This window comes from Aethina tumida, chromosome 1 (assembly GCF_024364675.1).
Source record: "Aethina tumida isolate Nest 87 chromosome 1, icAetTumi1.1, whole genome shotgun sequence".
Lineage (NCBI taxonomy): Eukaryota > Metazoa > Arthropoda > Insecta > Coleoptera > Nitidulidae > Aethina > Aethina tumida.
This window is the reverse complement of record NC_065435.1, coordinates 39,342,920-39,368,940: the sequence shown is the minus strand read 5'-3', so window position 1 is coordinate 39,368,940 and position 26,021 is coordinate 39,342,920. Positions and strand designations below refer to the sequence as shown.

At 28.1% G+C, this 26,021-nt stretch overlaps 4 protein-coding genes and 1 long non-coding RNA gene across 5 annotated transcripts in view; 1 reads left to right on the top strand and 4 right to left on the bottom strand.

The window, feature by feature from the left end:
* LOC109607456 (cuticlin-4) overlaps positions 1–11,363 on the bottom strand; it is a 31,439-nt gene extending 20,076 nt beyond the window's left edge. Inside the window, exons 1-2 of the mRNA XM_020023940.2 lie at positions 10,999–11,363; positions 4,360–4,440 (exon numbers count right to left, since the gene is read on the bottom strand). Coding sequence (XP_019879499.1) covers positions 4,360–4,440; positions 10,999–11,004 — 87 coding nt within the window. The 5' untranslated portion in view covers positions 11,005–11,363. The remainder of the gene's footprint in view (positions 1–4,359; positions 4,441–10,998) is intronic.
* A 4,220-nt stretch (positions 11,364–15,583) lies between these two features.
* On the bottom strand, positions 15,584–17,008 carry LOC109608283 (cyclic AMP-dependent transcription factor ATF-2). The gene is made up of 3 exons (XM_020024705.2): positions 16,628–17,008; positions 15,958–16,572; positions 15,584–15,902 (listed from the first exon to the last, which is right to left on the bottom strand). The coding sequence occupies exons 1-3, from the start codon at positions 16,758–16,760 to the stop codon at positions 15,730–15,732; spliced, it is 921 nt and encodes a 306-aa protein (XP_019880264.1). The 5' UTR covers positions 16,761–17,008; the 3' UTR covers positions 15,584–15,729.
* Positions 17,009–17,130: 122 nt separating this feature from the next.
* Positions 17,131–17,708, top strand: LOC109608284 (succinate dehydrogenase assembly factor 3, mitochondrial). The gene is made up of 2 exons (XM_020024706.2): positions 17,131–17,419; positions 17,484–17,708. The coding sequence occupies exons 1-2, from the start codon at positions 17,246–17,248 to the stop codon at positions 17,655–17,657; spliced, it is 348 nt and encodes a 115-aa protein (XP_019880265.1). The 5' UTR covers positions 17,131–17,245; the 3' UTR covers positions 17,658–17,708.
* LOC109608282 (uncharacterized) lies at positions 17,692–21,228 on the bottom strand. Its single transcript, XM_020024704.2, has 10 exons — positions 21,100–21,228; positions 20,642–21,045; positions 20,347–20,585; positions 20,093–20,293; positions 19,830–20,036; positions 19,632–19,774; positions 19,436–19,567; positions 18,607–19,248; positions 18,298–18,553; positions 17,692–18,226 (listed from the first exon to the last, which is right to left on the bottom strand). Exons 1-10 carry the CDS (start codon positions 21,226–21,228, stop codon positions 17,982–17,984), a joined length of 2,598 nt encoding a protein of 865 aa, XP_019880263.2. The 3' UTR covers positions 17,692–17,981.
* Positions 21,229–21,325: 97 nt separating this feature from the next.
* LOC126264146 (uncharacterized) lies at positions 21,326–22,584 on the bottom strand. Its single transcript, XR_007548479.1, has 3 exons — positions 22,373–22,584; positions 21,973–22,106; positions 21,326–21,917 (listed from the first exon to the last, which is right to left on the bottom strand). It is a non-coding gene; the product is annotated as an uncharacterized LOC126264146 (long non-coding RNA).
* Between the last annotated feature and the right edge of the window lie 3,437 nt (positions 22,585–26,021).

Here is a 26,021-nt window from a genome sequence, read left to right as displayed (position 1 = left end):
AAAAAATATTAATGCACATTTTTAATTTATTTAGCAGTAAAATTTCATCACAATTCAAAAATTTCCAAGCGATGAATTCCGAATCAGAATTAATTAGTTGAATAAAATTAATTATATTTGTAAATTACAGTTAAGCCAGCCACGAATCGTGTAAAGATGAAAGTATAATTAAAACGTTTGGCTAATAGTTGAAAGTCAGTTCAGTCTAGTTAATCTATTGTATACAAAATAAAATTCCCGATGTTTTTCCATCTCGTTGGACAATATATAATTATGAAAGCAACCTCAACATAAAACAATTAACTGGGCTTAATAATTTATTATTATAAAAACCGGACCAGCCCCAACCATTTAATATTTGTCGGTTTTTTTTTTCAAAAGGCATAACTAGTTATGATAAGTAAACATAACATCAAAGCGGTTAAGAAAGGGTCTAGTAATCTTGCTGAGAACGTTAGCATTCCGATGCCAGTAAGCATACACACACACACACACACACACACACACACACACACACCGAGTAAACAATCGAATTTCTTAAAAACGGATATCCACGACGAGACGTGGTCAGAAGTGATGTGAATAACCTCTGCGCAGCACTTTGAGGCGAAAAACACCAGCAGGAAAACGTAGCAATTACAATTTGTTTGTTTCACTTTTATGCTCTTTCTAATTGGATGTAAAAATGTGCTAAATTATGTACTGGTTGAACAGATGTTGACAATTTTGAATAAATTTGACATATACGGTATTTTATAACAGGACATAATATTACAAATAATTTTCACGTAATTTTATGATTCAAAAACAAAAAATAATAATTATTAGCAACGTTGTAAAAGTTATGTATGATGTTCATTATTTAAAGAAAATAAATTTCTGAAATTTATTAAATTATAGAAATTTTAAAGTATTAATATTTAAAAATTAATTTATGTGTTTACTTATTATTGTTATATTACAGTTGAGTACAGTCCAAAAAAATTAATTTTAAGATACTAAAACAAACAATACAAAAAAAATTAATTAAAATTTTTTAGACTAGTTAAGTTGTAAAATAACTAAATAATACAAAATTAATTTTTGAAAATCAATAATTTAAAACAATATTTTATCAGTTTCCACGTAAATAATTGTTATATTACAGTTATTACTCAAAAAAGTTAATAAATTTTAAAATACCAAAAGAAATTATACTAATAATTTAATATATTTGTTAATTATTAATATTAAAATAATTAATAATTATGGAATTATGTAAAAATTAAGAAATTTTAAGATACTAAAACAAATAATACAAAAAATTAATTATACCATATTAATAATCAATATAATTATTAATTATGAATATTGAAATATAATACACATGTTTATTTCGATTTTTTTAAATACACAAGAGGAAGAAAATAAATTTCTAGAATTTTTTAGACTAGTTAAGTTGTAAAATAATAAAAAATACAGAATTTTCAAAAATGAATAATTTAAAACAATATTTTATCAGTTTCCATGAACATTATTGTTATATTACAGTTAATATCCAGAAAAGTTACTAAATTTTAAAACACTAAAACAAGTTACATTAATAATTATGAAATTATGGAAAAATCAAGGAATTTTAAAATACGAAAACAAATAATAAAAAATAATTATTACGGCATATTAATAATAATTATAATTATAAATTATGAATAGTGACATATAGTACAAATGTTTATTTTGATTATTTGAAAGAAAATATATTTTTGAAATATAAGAGTTAAGTTATAAGCTGCCTAATAAAAAAAAAAGAAAAATGCAGAATTAATTTTTAAAAATCATTAATTTAAAACAATATTTTATGTTTTCTTGTAAATTCTTGTTAAAATACAGTTAATATCCAAAAAAGTCGTTGAATTTTAAAATACTAAAGCAAATTCTATTAATAATTTAATATATTTGTTAATTATGAATATTAAAATATAGTACATGTTTCTTTATTAATTAAAAATCAAATAATTTTAAGATACTAAAACAAATAATACAATAAAATTAAATACAGCTTACTAATAATTATTATAATTATTAATTATGAATATTGAAATATAGTACACATGTTTATTTTAATTATTTGAAAGAAAATATTTTTTGAAATATACAAGAAGAAAAATGTAAATTTCTAGAGTTTTTTAGAGAAGTTAAGCAGCAAAATAACAAAAAAAAAGATGCAGAAATATTTTTTAAAAATCAATAATTTAAAACAATGTTTTATCAGTTTCCATTTAAATTATTGTTATATTACAGATAATTTCCAAAAAAGTCAATGAATTTTAAAATACTAAAACAAATTATATCAATAATTAAACATATTTGTTAATTATGAATATTAAAATATAGTACGTATGTTGCTTTTGGTAATTTTTGGAAAAAATATTTTTTGACATATATAGTTGTAATTTTTTATTTACAAAAATAACTGAAATTTCCATAAATCATTATAATAAAATAATATACCATGTATGTTATTTCTAAATTATTATTAGTGTATTAATTACTAAAATGTTTAAAAATATATAATAATGAACAATGTTTGCCAATTGATTCTTTATATAATTGAACAATTTTGACTGAAAATATAATTACACCCCTGTAATTATACATAACAAATAATTTACAGGAATATCCCCAATATGGAAGAAATAACTGATAGTTTTCTGATATAAAAAGATCATCGCTGACTTGATTAAACTAATTAACTGACGATTAAATAATATATGTGACTGAAAAGCCCAAGCATGTGTTTTTATCGGTCGAACTTATCTCGATTTTATTGTCTGTAAACTAGAGTTTATAGAGTCGTATAAGTTCGAAACGAACAGCTTAAACAAGACCGGAATTTGGGCGTGATCATTTTTATAATGGTATTTGATGTGTCTCCGGTTATTCGTGAGAAAGGTTCTTTGGTTATAACTGTTACGGATTAACGGTGCACGTCCCTTACTCATCTCCAAACTGAACTACCGAAGACATGACTTGACAACTTTATAACCCACCTGATGACTATGTTTAATTTAAACGGCCAATACGTTTTCCTTAAATATTTGAAATAAACAATTTGGGTAAAAATTGGTGAACAGGTTAACGACCGGTGAAATCCGTATTTATCTAAATCGACACAAACATGGTCTTTTGTTTAACGTGGTTTTCTCCTTCGCTCAAATACATAATATTCATAAGAATGTTCGCAAATAACTCCAACGTAATCTTCAACGGACATTACAATTTTTTATTGCCGTTTCTCCATATCCGACACCAACCGCAAGCATGCGTTTCTTCTAATGTAACAGACATTCATTCAATGTCACGTCGAAAATAAAAGTAATGAAAGTAGAAAATCATCCTGTTGCATTAACATATCGACGATATTACTTTATACGGTTCGTCAACCGGATTTCTAACAATTGCCAGTGCGAAAACCAATCTGTAACTTTTCTTTTGGCGCACCCACATAATCGTCTTCGATCATGTGACGATTATGTGGGTGCCAACAATCCATCGTTTGACATTAAGTCGAACCATCAAATAATCTAATAACTGCACAACATTCAAGGCAGACCACAATAATTACGTCACGGTTTCTGTCTGCATTTTGCAAGGTTGTCTTGCCAGGCTACGATAAACCATATGTTACAAACAACCAATTTCAACCCGAAAACTCCTCTCACACAATCAACACTTGTGCAACACTCTCACGGATGGAACACAGGCGTCTACGTGCACACACAAAACGATTTCCTCTCTTAACGATTTTATCGGCCTTTCGTTCATTTTTTCCCCTGCTTTTCTTTACAGGATGCTCCGTCACTTTTTCTCTAATCCTACTGAAGCGTGAAACAATTCCATCGATGCTTCAGGTTCAATAATTCAACCACATTGTTGGATAATCTTTGTTTTCTGTACGAACACGGATTCGTATGATTAAGATATAAGCTGAATCCGGTTTCACACCGTTACTAAATAATAATTTACTGGCCGGCCGATTCAGGAACAAGCATCATCCAATGTAAATTATCAATTAGACATCAATTTCATTCCCCATTTTAATAACACTCATACATAAACGTGGTTTTTTCTGTTCGTCTACAAGATTAGATTTCCCACCGAGATTAATTTAAGAAAGTTTTATTAAGTCACATTACGTTGCTCTTCCATAATGGGACTCAAGACCCGTCTATTGACCACACCGCGTCATAAATGCGTTTTTAATGGATGCTTTAATCTCTACTTTTACCGAGTTTTTTATCTGATAGATGAAACTTTAATGAAACGAATTTTGGACCACCGTCAACTTAACGTTTAATCTGGTGGTGAGCCTCGACTTACCAAAAAGATGGAGACCAGCAGAATGGGCAGCGGTATGTTGGCAGCATTGGCGTAGATCGGGCGATATTGTTTCATTGTGCTCTGAAAGAAATAGAAAGTGGTCAGATACAGATAAGCGGTACAAAGGCAATTGGGTCGTTTCTTTCTTAATACGGAGGCCGCAACCTTGAAAAAATTCACTTTTACACATCGTTACTCACGGTACTCCCCCACAACGATACGAATCGCATCTGATTCGATAATGGAGACATTAGTTTTGTATGGTTTCAGACTGATCAAGATTTTAGTTATCAAAGGAAAAGTAACTGTCAAGACTGTTGTGATTAAGATATTTCTGATGGTTTTAAGGGGTTAAATGAAAAATGACTCGATCTATAAAACCACAAAAAGTTAATTTTTGTAACAATTATAGTAAGCTGATAATAAGACAAGTTAAAATTGTTGAATTTTGTTTGACCACATTGTATTTTATTGACATCAATAAAAACTACATACATTGAAAACACATTGAATAAGTTATGTGAATTATTAAAAACAAACTTAAAGAATAAAAATACTGTAATAATCTATGTGATTATTGAATAAGTCATATTTATATTACAAATTTAATCACGAGGACTATTACGAACAAAATAAAAATACAGTAACATTTTATAATGGGATTTCGTTTGTAAGTCAAATTTACATTATAAATTCAATCACGAGGACTATTACAAATAAGAAAAGAAATGATTTAGAAGGTAATTCTGAAGATTTTGATCTTAACATTCTTATCTCTTCATATCATTTATTAGAATATACAAGAAAAGCTGTTAATAAAATTTAAAAAAATGTACATTATTTAAAAAAATTAATGAGAGTAAACTTTAATTAATTAAAGATGAAGATATAACTTTTGGTCTGGTCAGTGAAATCAATAAAATTTACATTACAAAATTAATACGAGAATCATTCCAAATAAAAAAAGAGTCAGTAACCTAGTAATGATTTCAATGATATTTTAAAATATTTAGAAATAAATTCGAACTCTTTTAAATATAGAATACGATTTATTAACATTTGTAACATTTTGTAACAATTATTGTAAGATGTTAATAAGATAAAATAAAATAATTGGCTCTTTTGTTCAGCCAAATATTATTTTATTTAGAAATTTTTGTTTACAACATGAATAAAAACTAAAATACATTGAATAAATTATGTGATTATTGAATAAGTCAAATTTATATTACAAATTAACATTTTATAATGACATTGTTGTTTGTAAGTCAAATTTATATTATAAATTCAATCACGAGGACTATTACAAACAAAAAAAGATGTGATTTAGACGGTAAATCTGGAGATTCTGATCTTTAAGTAGAGAATATAACATTCTTAGCTCTTCATATCAATTATTAGAAGATCCAAGAAAAGCTGTTAATAAAATTAAAAAAAATGTACTCAGTATTTTATTTAGAAGTTAATAGTTAAAAAAAATGAAACATAGAAAATATAATGAGAATAAATTTTAATTAATTAAGTATGAAGTTATAATTTCTGGTCTGGTCTGTGAAATCAATAAAAAATTACGTTACAAAATTAATCACGAGCATCATTCGAAATAAAAAAGAGTGTTTAATCAGTAACCTAATGATTTCAAGAATATTTTAAAAGATTTGGTAATAAATTCGGAGTCTTTTAAATATAGAACACAATTTATTAACATTTGTAACATATTGTAACGTAATTATTGGATAAGTCAATCTTATATTATAAATTTAATCACGAGGACTATTACAAACAAAAAAAATCTAATTCTGAAGGTAAATCTGGAGATTTTGACCTTCTTTAAGTAGAGCATATAACATTTTTAGCTTTTCGTTTCAATTATTAGAAGATCTAAGAAGTAAAATTAATAAAATTTAAAAAAATGTACACACTACTTTGTTTAGAAGTTAATAGTTTTTATTTATTGTGGTCTGGTCTGTGAAACCAATAGAAAATTACATTACAAAATTGATCACGAGAATCATTTTAAATAAAAAAGAGTGTTTAGTCAGTAACCTAATGATTTCAAGGATATTTTAAAATATTTGCAAATAAATTTGGACTCTTTTATATATAGAACACAATTTACTAACATTTGTAATATTTTCTAACAATTGTAAGTTATTAATAAGATAAAATAAAATAATTGGCTATTCTTTGGCAAATATTATTTTATTTATAAATTTTTGTCGCCAAAATGAATAAAAACAAAAATACATTGAATATATTAAGTGAATTATTAAAATAAATTTAAATAATAAAAATACTGTAATAATTTATAATGTGATTATTGAATAAGTCAAATTTATATTACAAATTTAATCACGAATTACGAACAAAAAAGGACACAGTGACTTAGAAGATAATTCTGATGACATTGAATCAAATCCTGACCTTTTTTAAGTATTCCATATTTAACATTATGAATATCCGTTTAGGTTATTGAAAGAAAGATGTTAATAAAAATTAAAAAAAAATTGAAAAATTTCACATACCATTCATTTTTGAGCGAACAATATTTTAGTTGAAAAATTTATTAATAATTAAAAAAAAAAAAATAAAAAATATTGAACAAAATAATGTGAACTAAACTTATAAAATAAAGATGGTCTTATCTGTGAAATCAATAAAAAAATTAGACTACATGTTTAAATATATTATAAAATATTTTTTTATTTCATGTTTTTTTTTAAATATTAACATTTCCTGAGTTGTTAGTGAGACAAGATAGAATATTTGCAATTACATTAAAATAATTTTATTTAAAAGATATTTCTGAGAACAATGAAGAACACAATTTATTACTGACAAATAAGACAACATAAAACTGAATTGATCCCAATTCTCTTACCAAAAAAAAAAACCAAAGAAAACAAGAACGCATCCATCCCATCATTGGGCAAAATAATAAAACGTTACAATTAAATCAGACACGTAAAAGTACTGTAACAGTTTACGGTCTGATTGTGGTGTCGATCGAAAATGACGGTCATCACGTAATTTGATATCAAAATTGACGAATTATCTTGCCGACCATAAAAACTTGTTCCGAAGTTATTGCCTGTTTTGTAATGAATTACCACATAAAAAATACCGTTAGAGATCGTGAACCCAGAGGATATTGATACGTTGCCGCCTCACTTTTCGACATAGTTTCGGTTCTCTAAATGTTAAAAAAAAAGAACGGTAAATTGGAATCGTAGATTTTTGCAAAAATTAGAACGGGCGGGTCGTTCGACGGCAAATTCTGGTTCCGTTTGGGTAAATAAATATTTAACATAAAGCCTTGACGTCAATTTTTAATACACCTTCGTGGTGCTGAAATGAAAAAAGCCAATACCGGTTACGTATATGTAATCTGTAAGACTGTGGCACTTTCCCTTTTAAGACAATTACGTATGTAACTTAATTCTGTCAGTCAAATGAATATTGAAATATCATACGACATAGAAGGAACGTAGAAACGCAGTTTCCACGACCTCCCGTACAGGCATTATCAACCTTGGACTCTCCATCCTGTATCATCGCATTGAAATAAAGAAGGCGACTTGTTTGCGACAAAACCGAACATAAATAAAATGATAAATCGGATTCTTGAAGCGTTTTAAAACAATCGTTCAAGGCTTGAAATCAAGGTAAATGAGCGATTTTGAAACAATGACATCAACAACCATAAAACCCATTATATTTAGCACGTTTCGCGGATCGATCTTACGAAGAATTTCCGCGTGAAAAACATCGTTCAATTTGATGGATTGTATTTAAATGCGGTATAGAAAACGAAAGTTCCACCGAACAACGGACCATTGTGTGGTATGTACATGACGTGTTAATAAATCGTTTTGTTCTCTTATCAAAAAATGATGTGGGGTATTGTGATGCTACATTTAGATTAACCAAACCGAGAAGAACTGTTTGAGTAACGTGGTGAAATTTAAAAGAACGTCGACATTTTTCAACTATTTCAACAGCAAGGTCGATGTTGCTAAACACTTTTAAATATCAGCTTCTTTAAATAATTTTGTTCTTGTTAGTTTTCTCTAATAAGAATTTTAAATCATTCTTATTTTCATACAATAAAACACTTATGTTACTTAATTTATTATAAAAAACATAACAGAATTTTAGATAAATAAATATGTATTTTATTACATATCGTATATGGAACATTTAAATAAATGGAAAATATATTAAAAAATTAAAAATTCGTCTCATGATTTTTATAGTAAAATATCCACCAATAATAAATAACTCAAAATTTTGATAAATTCTAATCAATATTATTTTATTTGTTAATAAGGTTTAGTCAAATTTTGAATATATAGAAAATATCTGAAGTATTTCAAAATTATTTGGAAGTCTTTTATAATAATAATAATATTCAAATTATTTTTTTTTCGAATAATTATATTGCTAATCCATCATCTTGCTTTAAATAATTTAATTATTGTCTTAAGTTACTTGTGTCCAATAAAATTGTATCCTCACATGTTTAATCATAAATTGTGAACAACATTGTAGGATATAAATAATTAAATAAAAAAAATATATAAAAAATTTTAAATTCAAGTTTCTTATAATCAAAAATAATTTCTTCATTTATCAATTTGCTTTAAATAATATAGATATTATTAGTTTTAGTGAAATTCAACAGCAAAGTTGATATTGCCAAACATTTTTAAATATCAACTTCTTTAAATAATTTAGTTCGTTAGTTTTCTCTAATAAGAATTTTAAATAATTCTTATTACTTAATTTATTATAAAAGATATAAAAGAATCGACTTTAATTTTGGATAAATAGACTTGTTACTTACTATTTTCTTACTAAAAGTTTATAAAATATATATAAATAGAAAATGCAGGAAATGTTTCAAAATTACTTTATAGATATTTTTTATTTTCAAAAATATAATAATATTCAGGTTCTTTATCTTTTCTCTAATGATTATATTAATATACTCTCTATCTTTAAATAATTTAATTATTGTTAGTTACTTATGTCCAATAATTACATTTTTAGAAACAAATTCTAAAATGGTTATGCCTCTTGCTTTATTTTGTAGAAACTAAAATTAAGGACTGTATTATAGCATGTAAACAATTAAATAAATGGACAATATATTAAAAAACTCAAAATTTTTATAAATTCTAATCAATATTATTGTTAGTAAGGCTTAGTTAAATTTTCTTTTCTAATGAAAAATATAATTTTAGAAACAAATAAAAAACATGTCATCATCATCATCATTGTGTAAAAAATAAAAGGAATGAGTCATAAATAGTGGATAACAAGTTTCTTATTATCAAATTTCTTCATTTATCATTTATTAATTTTATTTAGGAACAATTATATATGTTTATATTGGTTAGGTATTACAAATAAATAACTTAATCTTTTTATAAATTGTAATCTATGTCTCAGATTTCGAAATTATTTCCTTATCATTCAGCAATAATCCTCAGGTTCTTTTCTCCAGTAATTTTATCAGATACAGATTAAAAAACGGTTAGGCCCATTATTTTATTGTGACTTTTCTGTAAAACAAATTGTTGCAACAAATTACGTGATATTATTGTAAATTCGATAGATAGAATCGACTTTAGCTAAGAATTTGTTAATTTTACCATGCAATGCAACGAATACGAATATATTTTCCGTTATGAGTTCCTAGATACATTACCATAAGTTTCCGCCCGTACAAGGACAGTAAATTATTAAAACATACTGAAGTCTAACGGTTATATAATGATGTATTAACAGCGATGTAATTGTAAAATTATGGTTCATTCAAACATGCATCATCTTGATCCATTTTACAGATTAAAACCGTCTTGTTCGTTGAGAAATTATCATTATTATTTAATAACTGTCCAATATGAAAATGTACAATTTATTTTCTTCCTGTTTTTTATTAGATTCAACGAGTAATTCGTGTTGTGGGATCTTTGGTAATTGGTATGAAGCGTTGTGGATCAACAGCCTTCGTATTATTCTTCCCATGATTCATCATTAATAATGTGTGTTTTAGCATTGACTATTTATAGAAGCAACATATTTATTATGGTAAAAAATAACTGTGACATGATTATGTGGGAATAAATCCAACAGGATGTGAAACAACATAAAACTTTATTATTAATTATGAACTGAGTAAGTGCCCAAATATTAGATTTAACAAACTCAGTTATGTTCTTGACGAAAGATGAGACTGGTCGATTTCTAGAGGTGACATATGACATAATTGTTACACCCACACACACCCCTACGTCTTTATGCAAAATCAAAATTTCATTTTTTGTTACAATTTCACACCAAAATTGTTATGGTAATCAGGTAGTTTCTATTATTAAGAAGTGCATGTAAAAGTCAACTTAACATACATACGATAAATACTAATAAATTATTTTTCCTAGGTTAGTTTTCAATATAGTTATAAAAATTTGGGAACAAATTGAGCAACTCACGAAATGATTAGTAACTTTAATGTGAAATCAAAGTAAACACTGCATTCGATTAATAACAAAATTAAGCAACATCCCGTTCGGAATTTAAGCACAAAACCAATGAACACAATAATACGAAATGGGTCTATCAACAATACCATACCTGCATAGTTAAGTTGAATCCAATGCGTCGATTACTCCAAATTAATAAAATAATAAAAGTCGAAATCAAAAATATCACAGCAACTTATAAGTTAACCTACAAATTAGCAGCCTCTTGAAATAGCTATGACTTCACCTTGTCATAATTCACTTGTTTCGCGCAATGAAACGACGTGACGCGTCGGAGGTATCGGAAGGAAACGGATCAGCAACGGCGAAGGAACGCGTTGCGTATCGTATCATGCCCTTTTGGTCGCGGGTCCGTGTCTTTCGGCGAAGGCCCGTGCTATGAAGATGGATCGCGAATCGACGCGCACACACCGCCGCCGTCTTCTCTTCGACTGAGTGTCTTGCCGTCCTCAAGTTTACGTTCGCCGATAGAAAGCAAAAGGAGTCGGTGCGGCCCGGGCGCCGCTCGCTGTCGGCACCGCTCGGCGACGGTCGCGTCGGATGCTGTGTGGGCATTTTTCCTCTTTGCTTTTTCTGTTTTTGTTTTGTTTTCGTCGACGGACGGATCTTAATTTGTGGACGGGACCGTGGCCCCGCGGTCCTTTGTTCGCCGGCGGACGGTGGTCGGGTTCCCTTTCTGCCTCGCCGTTCAAGTCTCCGGCCGCCGTGGCGACTTTGTCGTGCTGTCGGTGGGACGATGGACCAAATACAACGAATCAAACGTGCATTTTTACGTGTGTTTAGCAATGTCGTTCTGATGGGTTCAAAAATATTTTGTTGTAATCACAAGACATATAATATTAAATAAAACACTACTATTGGCCATAAAAACAAAACAATAAACGTGATATAAAGTAGATATGCATAAAAAATGTACATATGTCATGTGAAAAATAATAGGGACAATTTTATGAAATATGTTGAAAATGCTTCTGGCTTACAATTTGTCTAAATTGGCAACTGGGATCTTTAGGTTGTCTGAGGGTAGCATGTTTTTATCGGCTTGGGTGTTTTTATCCTTTTATGAAACGTGAACAAAATAGTATGTACGAAATAATAGGGATATGCTGTTTTAATTTAAATAAATATATATATATATATATATATATATATATATATATATATATATATATATAGAAAGAAATTAAAAATCAATATCAATCGATTGCAACGTGTGTTTTACAACAATTTTCAAGATTTGGTAATGTGGAAGGAAAAAATAAAACTGGAAGACCAAGAAAAACTAACAGGTTTCAGGATAAACAAATTTTATACCACTCCAAAAAAGATCATTTTCTGAGTTCCAGCAAAATAAAAGGTCTACTTGAGACACAACTTGAAATTAATGTTTCTTCAAGAACTATATAAGATAGATTACTTCAAGGGAGTCTTCATGGGATAAGGCCAGATTAAAAAACCACTACTGTCCCTCTTAGAGGGTATCATTGATCGTCTATGTATTATGAAATATTGAGGAACAACATGGTACCGTATTCAGATAAAAATATGCCACTAAAACTCTATTTTCAACAGGATAATGACCCGAAACACACTTCAAAATATTTGAAGCAGTGCCTTTTAAGGGAAAAATTAATGTTATGAACTTGCCATGACAATTTCTCGATTTAAAACTTATGGGAGATAATGAACAACAAAATAAAACACAAAAGCAAGATTTATTCGCGGTTCTGCAAAAAGTCCTGGCAAAATATGGATCCAAATATTATTGACCATCTGTTGCTTTCCATAAAATAGGTGTTTGGAGGTTATTCATAATAATGATAATTTTACAATATATTAGTGTAGAATTAATTAAAATACTAATTACAAATTATTTGTAATAATAAAACTTTAAATAGCATAAGTTGCTCTACTTTTTGCCAACCCAAAACAAATAATCATCAGTAAAATTAAACACTTTATTTTTTATGGTTTATCTATGTAATTGTTAAATTTATAAAGGAAACTTCAATATACATGTTTTTTAACGTAATAACCAAGACAAAAATTATTTGAATTTTAAAAATATAGTTAATTTTAGTTACCTACAATGGGGAGAGTACAATATTGCACCTTGGAACGACGAAAGTAAATAAAACAACTGCATAAAAAAGATATTTCATTCCGGGAAATAGCCGGAAACTTAAATTGTTCGAAGACAATTATCGAAAATACAGTGAATATAAGCCTCAAAAGAAAACGCGAGGACGAAAGGCCAACATAACGCCGAATATTGAACTTATCATTACGAGATTTGAAAATAATAAAAATTTTCCATTATCAAAAAATATTAAAAATTAATTTACTTTGACCGTTGACACTTCGACTATTCGAAAATTCCTAATTAAGAATTGTTATAATGAAAAGGCCAATAGGAGTGCCTTTCCTATCGAATCGAAACGTTAAAAAACAGTTACAATTTGCTAAAAAGTGTGCATACTGGTCAGTGGAGAAATGGCGCAATATTCTTTGGTAAGATGAGACCAAATGTAATTTGTTTTACCCCAATTGCGGAACTCAACATGTCCGTAAGCCACAAAACACTGCGTTCAAGTCGGAATTTACGATTAAAACAGTCAAAACACGGAGGAGGATCTACTATGGTACGGGGATGGTTCTCCTATCAAGGTGTCGGTCCAGTATACCGTATTAACGAAATAATGACAGTAGTGTCTTACAGTAATGTGTTAAGTAGAACTATGTTGCCACGTTCTGAGCACAATATGCAACTGCGATGGATGTTTAAAACATTGATTTAATTTGCATTTTTTCTTGTATACTGACATGTCCTTATTATTTTTCACATCACTGTATGTGATATTTTGACTTCATTTTATATGTCATGGTTTATGTAACAAATTTATTAGAATGTTAATTACGGTAAACGACATTTGAACCAGATTCACAAGTAATTATACAAGTATGTATAAATTATCGTTTTTATATCTTGTCAAAAATTAGACAGATATGACAAATATCTTAAGTTTTAATAAATTATACAATATTTTGCATAAATTTAACAAAATTGCCTCAGTAAGAGAACTTTTAAACCATTAATAAAATTAAACTCCTTGAAAAATTAATGAAACTAAATTAATTAAAATTAAAAAAAAAATACAATATTTACTGTCACATTTTTCCAATCAGGTCTCTAAGAACATCTATTAAATTCTCTATCAATTGTATCTTTAATAAAAAAATCTGGGTCTATTTTTGTCAATTATTGCAACTACAATACAGTTTCTCGTTTGAAAAACCAAATGTAATTTCCTACCATGGCTGTATCTAAAAAACTGTAATAACATTGTTCCGTTTGTCGGTGAAAACATTCCTCACGTTCCTCCTTCACGTCACCCATATTGATTAAAAACACTAACTCACCAAAAAATTCCTTAAAAACCTGGATAAAGACAATAAAGCATCATTTATATATATGTTATACATTTTAATAATTTTAATTTTTTCCTACAGATACGTATATATAATTGAAAATATATTTAATATATATTTATATATAATATAATATTTACACTTGGATTTTTTCCCGTCAATTTGGCCGACATAGGTGAGGAGCACCGAAAACATTTTCACTAATAAATGATAGCCATTGTTCCAATAAAAGAAAGAAAAACGTAAGAATCGTCAAAAAGTCTAGCAATATAAAATTCATAACTTCATAATATTTTTTCGAAAAGAGTGACATCTGCACGTAAAAAATTCAAGTCTTCTTTGAGGCATTTTACTGTGCTAAATTATAGATAAATTCAGAATGAACCGGACAAAATATCTTTAAATCCACAAAATATGTAATAGAATATTGTTTATTTTGATGTCTGTTAAATGTATATACTATATAATACTATATTTTGTAGGTAGTTAGTAGTTCAAATTTGTTAACGGAAGATGGATGAGTCTGTGCTAATAGTTTCCAGTTGGCTGAAATATAAGGGTAGAAGCTCATTGTTTGATAAAGATGAGTCACACCTGAGTATTTGTGAATTATATAAATATATAATTAATATAAATAAACATTTTCCGAATCATACACATAAATAGATTAAAATGGCGTGCCAGAATATTAAAAGAAATTTTGAAAGTTTAGAAAATGTTATTTCTATATAATTTCCTTAAAAAACTTTCGGTGATATTATAAGTAATTTATTATTTTAATTTACTTAAAACCTTTTGTAGGCGATTGCCACGTACGGATGACGTCCATGTGGGATGTGTCGAGGACGTCTACATAGGGCGTAGCGAAGACGTCTGTTTGCAACGTCCTGAACAAATATAGGATCTCCTCTGTTCCTTCTTCAAACATTATACGTTTATACAGAGCATTCCTTAGACATATTTTTATTCGATATAAATTTTCTCGAGATGTACTTGTACTATGTGGGAATTTCTTTAATTTTCCTTTTTGCATCACCTTCCTTCTTATTAACAATCATAGCAGTCATTGTATTATCTGAAAAACTCATTTTAAAAGAATTCTTTACATTAACATTACCTGATTTAAATATTAAATCGTTTTAATAAAAGAAGTCGTATTATATAATTTGGTAGTAGCAGCCTATTAAATAGTTTTGTCATTTAATTAGTAATAAATAATGAATATTGAGCTGTATTTTAATCTAAAATTAAAAATCAAAACTTTTACTAATAAAAATACATTTATTAGAACACAGAATAAATAAACATTTACATCAAGTTTAAACAACCAATATAATATAAAATTTCAAGATTATATCACAGACAAATCTCATAAATCAATACAGAAGATTATCTATTTTTTGGGAATTATCTTCCTATATTTACTTGTACCATCATGTAAAACAGAATTATCTTCAAAGGAAGTGGTTTCCACTAAAACTTTAGTTTGGACAATAGGTGGCATAACTTTGATAAGAATGGGTGATGTATTTTGTGCATTCAGTGTTTCAACAGCAACACCATTACCTAAAACAAATTATATTAGTTAATATTTACAAAATAAGTATAAGGAAAAACTTGCGATCTTCTAATTTTTTTGTCAGCACTATAACTTTCTCCCTCAGCCTGATATTCTCTTGCATTAAATAATTTCTTTCTCTAAGCAATTTTTCATAACTATCTTGCCGTTGCTTAAATACTTTAAAAAAGTTTTTCATTTCCTCCTTTTTCCTTTGTCTGCATCGATATTGTGCTGCCCTATTCATTTCTTTTATCTGCTCTTTTTTAGAAGCAGACATGTCTTTGCCTCTCTTTGTTTGTTCTACCTGAATTGGCTGTGATGTTGTGGTATCCATAACATTTTGTTTCTCTGTTACTTGACTAGTTTCATATGCATCATTATCATTTATAACAAGCACCGGAATGGAATTGTCTGGTATAGAAATTGAAAGGAATTGTGGGCTTGGAATCATCTTAACCTCGGACATTTGTTGTTGTGAACCTTGTACAAGTGGCAATATTTTAGGTGTATGAAGTGTATCATCATTTGTAGTTTCAACTTGTAAAGTTTCATGTTTCCCGTTTTCTGTTGCTTTTTTAAACATTTCCTCGAATGGATTTACAATCTGTAAATCTTGAAACAGTCCCATTTCATCACAATTTTTTAAGAATCTAGTTGGTGTTGGTGTTTGATCGGCTAAAAAGTAATTAAATTCGTTAATTTATTCAATTAGAAAACAAAAGTTACTTACCAATAACGCAATTCTTATTCGCCAGATTGCAATTCAACATCAGTTCATGTTTCTTTATGTGTACACTTAAATGGTCTTCTGTAGTAAATGTGGCTTCACATTCCTTGACTGTGCAGGAAAATGGCTTCATCATTGATGTTAATAAATACAATACAATATAACGTTGGAAATTAATTAAGACTTAATTCACTCCTGTACCTATTGTTGATAATCAATATAAACGTGCCACAAAATTCGATTACATATTTAAGTGTCAGACTTTGTTATACACTTTATTTATCAACAAACAAAGTTAAAATGTGATGATGTTAATAATTAGAAGCAGAAATTGTTAAAAATTAACAAAAATTGGAGAGGACATTTAACAGCGCCCCTCTGTTTTCAACGGTGCATATGTGAAGTTAGTTAAAATTGACATAATTTTAGGTTATAAATTAACTTGTACGGTATATACAGCAAGATACTTGCAAAGTCGTGTAAAATAATATACATTATTTTTATATTTAATAACTATAAAAATAATGTATATTAAAATATTATGTGAAAAACAATGTTCACAAAAGAGGAAGAAGATCAGATTAGTTAACCTCAAAATTTGTTGTGCTTTTTTATATTATTATGTCTTATACAAATATTCAGCGGGTTAGAATTCTATACAAAACAATTTTAAAATTACACCGCGGTCTTCCGCAAGAGTTGCAACAAGTAGGTACAAACTATGTTCGAGATGAATTCAAAAGGCACAAGTCGTGTTCTCTCAAAGAAGCGGAGACTTTTGTAGATGAGTGGACGGTAAATTAACTAATTACAGTGGTATTTAATTCTATCGACACAAATTAATCGTTTCGAATTGTAGCATTATGCGATTAGTTTAGCTGAGCAATTAGGAATAAAAGGTCCTCATACAAGCAAACAACTGGGACAACCGCTGTCTCAGTGTGATTTGGAGCACTTTCGAGATGAGCAAATTGTACAGTTATACGAACTTATGGTTGCTTCCAATGCCCCAAAGGAAAATATTGGAACGTAAGATTTTTTTGTATGTAAAATGTAGGGTAATTAAATAAATTTGTTAAAAATATCTTTATTTACTTTATAAAACAGCACCTGTTAACACATATGGGTAAATAATATAACAATAAATTTATAATAATAATAATAAATCTAAAAGCATGTTACAACAAAGTTAAAAACTAAAGTTACCTTTGCTCTTGTAGATGATATGTTACAATCACAATGTTTTGGAAGGCTAGGTGTAATTTTCTTTACAAAAATATGCTAGTACTGGTCTAGTATTAATATTTATAGTGCGAATAGTTTTGTGTCATAAGATTTCTTAGATAAATTAATTAAGTTAACATTTTTTGAAATAATAACCCCCACAATCGGGACAATCGACTTTTATTTTTCTCCAACCTGCAGAGTGTCTAGACCTACTTGATTCCCTTTCTTCATTGGTTTGATTCTCACACATAATCGTGGCTATCCAATTATAAAAATATTCTATCAATCTCTTCAGAGCATCCTCAGTTATTTTATTATTTATAAAATCTCTTCTAAGAGTGCAGTCCAAAATGTTTATTACTGTATCAGTTGTACCTGTAAAATGATCACAAATTAAAATAAGTAAGTAAAGGATTTGGAAAACAATTTTCAAAATATTTCATTACCTTCAAATTTAATATATTCAAAAACCCAAGAATAATATTCAGGGTTTCTATGAGTCTTCCAATAATTAAATTGTTCATTCAATTTCCTAACCTCGTTTAACAAGAAATTAAGTACCAAACTAATAAGCTGGTTATTGAAATTTATGCCAAAGTACTCTTGCAACCAGTTTAGTAGTTTGAATTCAAGTGTAGCCAGCAATCCTTGCAAGGCTTCCAGTACAAATACTTGAAGATTTTGATGCTGACCTGTTAGGATCTGTAAAATATAATTGTACATTATAAATACAACCCACATTTATAATTTTTTACCTTCTGTGTCACATCCAATAATGCCCGATAATCTGTAAATTTTGATAGAATCCCTTTGAATTGCGATAAATTGAAATCAGATGTTGTTGGTGATTCGTGTAAGTGCAAATTACTCAGCACAGATGACATATCGTTTTTGTTATATGTAGCAAAGTTCTCGACATCTATGGGAATATTGTTTAACGTAATCTTCCCTCCCTGTGCTGAAACAGTAATTTTCTGTTCTTTGAATTGTTTGTTACTTCGTGTTAATAACGCAAACACGTTATCCTTATCGTGGACATTGTTGATAAATGCTATGACTTCTGAAGTGCCTTTCCTAACATCTCCTTGATTTTTAGAGATCGTATCCTTTAGCAGCCTGCTAAAAGTTTTTCTATGTCTATTGCTACGTAACGAATCATGAAAGTCTTTAATTGTATTGGCTTGTGTTTCCTCAATAATGGTGCCTGCCGTTTTGAAATTGTAAACTGCATGTCCAAAGAACAATATCGACGACGTAAGTTGAACTACAGTCAATGTGCTCGGAGTTTCATTGTCGCTAATATATTTGTCGATAACGTCGTAAGTGGAATTTACAATGCTCGCTCCACTAGCCGTTACATTGACGACTCCAATGGTATTAACCACTGCACGAGCTCCCTAAAAATAATTCATACAATAAGTGGATAATCATTTTACTGAAACTAATTTAATTCTTTAATATAAATCTAATATAAAATAATTTATTACCACAATTTGTAACTTTCAAATTATTTAAATACAAACTTTTGAATATAACAAAATATTAATTTGGCATGCAAAAAATAACATAGTTTTATTTACTTACCACACCCAAATTGACTCCTTGGGCAGTTAACTGGGACACTGCCATAGTTGCGCCAGCACCTACGAATCCCAAAGTACCAGCAACAATGTTGAGGTATGCGCCTCTTGCTTCCGAGTTTGCGAAGCTCATGGCCTGCAAAAATAGCAAACCATCATGAAAACATAAATTACATAACAGTATTTATTAAAAAGGGCACCTCTTTATGTACAGCCCTGTCCACAATTGTGAAAATACTTCTTCCAATGGCATAAATACCAACACCAACTCCGACAGCACCTCCTGCTAAGACCGCAACTGGAGCTATGGTAATTGCAGGAATTGCTGCAGCGACACATACACCTGTTAACTCATATATATTGTAGTTACGAGATTTTTAATATTGTTAATGACCAACCTGTACCAACTATTCCAGCAATGGAAGTAGTAATATCAGTGACTTTTAAAAATTTGACATCAAGTCCACATGCTGGAGAGTTGTGTCGTTCTAGTAATAATACTCCTTCTTCGTTTACTGTATAGCGACCATTTTTAGGAAGAATCATTTGACATTCATTCAACTTATTTTTGGTTATATAACGTTCCCAACTATTATATACACGACCTGTAAGAGACCATTGTTCATACATTGTAAACTGTGACGTAATTTAAAATACCAACCGGTATGATCGACGAATATGCGACAGGGATTAGGGCTGCCTTCGCATTTGCGTATAACGAAAATTGGGAGGGGACACAGGTCCACTTTCGGATTGTAATCCGGGAATTTCTGAGCTCTTTTAAGTTTTTCTTTGGGTAATGGTTCAGTACAATTGTAAATGAATGACATTATCACTCTATCCTTCCATTCAGACACTTGATCTGAAAGTTGTTTATAATAAATAGAATCCAGAAAAAATATTAATTTAACTAACTGCTCTCATTTAATATCTGTTCATATATTATGTTGATCTCCTTCTTCATTTTTTGACTGTAATCAAGCTCTTCAGGTTTAAGTTTGGATAGTTCTTCTTTAGAAATGTTACGACCCGGTGGTGGTCCATACAGAGCATAGCCTATTTTGGATTTTAAATATTCATGTTCATTATGTTCAAAATTATCATAATCCCTGTCACCCAGTCTGTCTGCTATCAACCTTTGATATTCTTCAGACCTACAAACGAAACTTTGGAATAAAAAACATTGATCAAAATGTTTGATAATTCTCACCCAATATCATTTTCATTGGATGTATTATTGGCCAAGTTGTGTAAATTTATTTCTTGATCTCTTTCACTGACTGTTATGTCCCAAGCACCTTGTAGAGCTTTCAAAATATCTTGATCAGATATTTTCCCTCTTATGCATGACAATATAATTATGCTATTATTAATAGGCATTATAATCAATGCAGCTGATGTTTTAGTGATAATCATATCAGTTAAAACTGTTAGTTCTGGCATATCCTCTAAGGCACGAATTAAGGCATCATGATATTCAGTTTTTTCTAGATCCCATCCTAACAATCTGAAGTTCTTTAAAATATTAATAACATCCTTGTTCTGAAGTTGAGGACAAAAACACTTGGTAAATGGATCTTCAGAGTTATATAGAAATAACATGTTTGCTTTTCTCTAGAATGTAATAAAAAAATCTCAAACTAGAACTATGATTGTTAAAATTCTTACCTCTTCTAACTTCTCACTCAAGATTTCTTCTAAAAAACTCTCCAAAGTGCAATTGTGAAACTCCAAAGGAGTATAGGGGCACTTATTCAGCAAATTTGTTATGAAATGAGAGCAACACAATTTTTCCATGAAATCTAAAATTTATCTGTTATAATTACTGTCTTAAACAAAATGTAGTTTTATCAGAAATAGCAATTTTGAATTAATAATTTGAATATAAACAATTTACTTTTATTATAATAAAGTATACAATATCAATACATTGATGTCTTTTAATATAATGGAATAAAAATATTGATGCATAAATATAATTAAATATCCAAAGTTTCAATATAATGTGTGCATCACTAATGTGAAAGATTTCATATACTTGAAAAAATATAGTTAATACACAAAACTTTTATCTCACTGCACGGTATATAGTGATACAGATGTTATTTGGTGAATTTCACGAAGATTTATTTCTGGTACACTAAACTTGTGTACATATATTGATTAAATTTTGTACTGAACTTTTTTTTTTTTGCAATTTCTTGTACTTAAGAATTTTAACAATCAAGCTGATAACTTGCCATAGTTAAAGTTTGTGTCCTCTTCTGGAGAAGAGAATTGGGTGTTTTCATTTCCATTGCTTTCATCCACATTGGTTGATGTGTTGGTATGTTCACATGAATTCACAATTAGAAATAATTCTTCACTGACATCCAAGCATTCGGTTAAAAGAACATAGTCATTTATGGGATGATTTTTCCATCCTTCTATAATTTGTTTTGAAGGAGGAATTTTGAATTCTTCATAAATTTTCAATTTTAGGATACCTACAAATAAATAATAATAAATAACTAAGACACTTATAGTATTGGTAATACATACATATTGTGTCCCTCTCGGACAATTTCATACAACATTCTTTATCATTGGTTATAACATTTATCCTTAGTTCTTCTTCCATATTTCGTTGTATCAAGGCACAATTTTTGATTCATATACAATGACAACTACCTAAACTTTAAATGGGAGAGATCAGTTACCTATATATAACATCTGTACGTCAAAAAATTACCGAATTACAAAAACGTAATACAAATGAAGCGACCTCTATCGCATGAATTGTATAATATACTTCCACGGAGTCCGATGCATAAATTGTAATTGTTTCTATTATTTTTTGAATTTTATGAAGTTCTTAAGATTTGTTTCTTTACGATTGAATAATATGGCACAAAATACTTGTCACTATTTATAAATTGCAATTATTTATGGTTAAATTTACCTTTTAGTAGTGTTTACAGCAACTTGATACAACACACAGAACACCCTCATACTACATATATTTTATCAATTTTATTCAAGTATGACTTTTATCATATTGATAATATAATACTTGACAGTACTAATACGAATATCACGTTCGAATATAGTTAAAGGTTAAGTGAAAAATTGATTGGTCTATGATATAGTTTCAAAAGTTTGCATATTTAATGATTTTTATGTAACGTTTCTTTTTAAAACAATACTTATAATACATCCTACTATTAACAAATATTTGTGTTTATAAATATATCTTATACTGTTATGTGGTGCCACCTATGACGGTGTAACCTATTAAACACCTGTCAATTGAAAAGAGATACCATATCTCCGATCATTTAAGATAAAAAGAGATAACACTAGGTCTTCTGTGGATATTTAATCTATGGTGGGTGACACCAAAGAAAATCGTACAAGAACTGTAATGTCCTTTGTGTATGTTTAAAAGTAACCAATTGTTTTTGGGTGTATTTTTTGAATTGTAAATAAATGCTTCGCTTTGTGTAGTTCGTGTGAAAGTGCAACCGAAATTATGAACCGGTGTTTAGAAATCGTAAGTACGATTTCAATCCTTGAACAAGGTTTTTAACCTATATTTTTGTAGTGGGCTGGTTTGGTGTAATATTAATTGTTTAAAACAGACTGCAGTTACACATGTAACATCTTTATTAAAAGATTATTTTAGTCATTTGGAAAGTGCACATAGGGGAAATTTATTTATAAATGCATATTTAATTTAGGTTATAGTGAATTTTGCATACACAGTCAAATTCTGAGGTCTATACAGATTCTCATTTTACAACATTTATAGGTTACTTAACTCATAGATTAAGTATTCAATAGCTGCTATTGTGGTGTCAAATACCAACAAAATTGGGACCAGTTTGTAGCAAAGAGCAGTTCCACCATATAAGTGTGAAAAAGTAGAAGTAAGAAAGTCTTAACTGATTGTTAAATACTCTCTGGTGTATAAATTATTGGTGATTTTCAAGTTTGGCTATATATGATTGGAGATTAATTTATCATAATATTTTAATGTATAGGTATAAAATAGTGAGACTTAACTTAAAAATATATAGACAATGATACTGTTATTATATTATTAAAAATTTACTATTTATAAATACATATTTAATTTAGGTTATAGTGGATTTTGCATATATAATCAAATTCTGAGGTCTATACAAATTTTTATTTTACATCATTTATAACTACTATTGTGGTGTCGAATACCAATAAAGTTGGGCCCAGTATATAGCAAAGAGACAGTTCCACCATATAAATATGAGAAAGTAGAAGTAAAAAAGTCTTAACTGATTGTTAAATACTCTCTGATGTATAAAGTATTGGTGGTTGTCAAGTTTGGCTAAATATAGTTTATTATTAATAATACATGCTAATTAGAGGTTAGAGATTAATTTATCACATTTTAATGTATAGGTATAACGAGAAATATATAGACAATTATACTGTTATTATATTATTAAAAATTTACTATAAATATTTTAATTCACTGATATAGATGTTCATATAAATATATGAAAATTGATATATAAAAGATATTTATTTATTAAATCAGTTTTTTGTCTGTACCAATTTTTTTAAATTAATTGTGATACGTGAAAATAGTGTTAGTTTTATCTAAGAGTTAATTAAATATGATAAGTGCAATATCAAATAAAACTGATTGTATAATTAATATTTAAATTATCAAATTGTATGTCTATAATAAATATAAAATATATATGGTGTTGGTGAAGTTATTTCCATTTTGTTTCTGTGTATAAAAATTGAAAATGTTTGGTAAACTTATTTTATTTTAGAAAATATTTAGATTCAGTTAACTGTATTGCAATTCCGTAATAAAATGTCTAACTACATTACATTAAAGTAGACTTATCCCTTTATCTTTCATTTAAAATAACAAAAACAAAATTATTTATGAAATAAATATAATAATATAAAACTAAAGTAAATTATTCTCAGTCTCTCAATAAATAACACTATGAAAATTGTTCTTAGAAAATATATGTGAAGATAAATAAAATTCTTCTTGACAGTTTGAGGCGATTATATGTATTTTTAAATGCAGCTAATTGGAAAGTAGTGAAATAATTAATAATTTAATAATATTATTATTTGGGAACATAAATTTAGTAGACCACTTCATCAAACTAAGAAAAATGCCAATGTTAGTTTGTATTGGACTCTAACATATATAATTATATTATTAATAACTACTAAGTGGTTTGCTAAATTATAACTTTAATCGTTAGCTAATTATGTTGGTTGGATATTTCCTCGCAGGTGCGCATCCATCGTCAATTGTAAAATGTCATTTCCTGTTGGATTGTTGTGCCATGTTCCAAGGGCCGTCGTGCCTATGTCACTGTGGTTGGCGCATTATCAAGGAAGTGACCGGAATTTTTAATTTTTCCAGTCGCTCGACAGACCAACGATCACCGACCGATTGTTTAATGTCAATAACATAGTCTCTTTTCAGACTGTTCATTCCAGCAAACTGACTAGTGTTGTTTGTTTATAAATTACAATTTTTTAGAACCAGTAAAAATGAAAAACGTATTTCATTATAATTCAAATTAAGTTTGATTATAGTTACAAGTTATATGATTTGGATACGAAATTTGACAAACAATTTTTAACAATAATATTATTTAAACGTTTCTTAAAATTTCAATCTTTATTTTTTAAAATACTATTTTAGGAAGATTCTATAATCCCTACATAAGTTATTGTTTATTAATATATTTAACTAAATTACTGAATAAAATTATTTGCTTACCTATGTGGAACATTTTATTTTCCTATTAAAATAAATAATATAAAATAAAAACATCAAGGTTTATTATTATAATCGTTTTTAGATAAATATAAAAATCTGAATTATTTTAAATAATACAAAAGTTATACTCGTTTTTACATAACTTTTTAACTATAATAATAATGATAAATTATTTTATTTCATCATTTTTATTATCATGTAATATTTTTGTATTATAGCGATCGAATGTAACATAGAAGCACAATTAAAAAAACTATTTTTATAACAATATTTATTTAATTTACACATAAGTTATTGTGTTTAATGTACTTTTCTAAATTACTGAATAGAATAATTCCCGTACCTAATTTAGTTATCTGGAACATTTCATTTTTGTATTAAAATCTGTACAATATTTTGTGTTAGACTAAAATTATATATTTTTTTTTTAAATAATTAATAGATTTAATACATTATAGAAGTCAAATTTTTAATTTTTAGAATATTATTTTTTGACAATATTTCTTTAATTTATTTTTTGTAAGGAATAGAATATTTTTTCTCGACAATAAGTCAATGTTACCGATAGCACAGAAAAAATAAAAGTACCAAGATTTCTTGCATTGTTCTTGTTAAAAATTTTTTGAACAACAATAATAATTATAAATCTATTTTATTTTGTCCCATTTTTAAAGCATATATTTTATTACAAGTTACATAATTATTGATAAATTGAATCACATAAATAAAATTTAAAACATTATTTTTTATGCTAATACTTCTTTAATTTTTACAAACCTATTATTTTTAATATATTTTTCTTAATTAA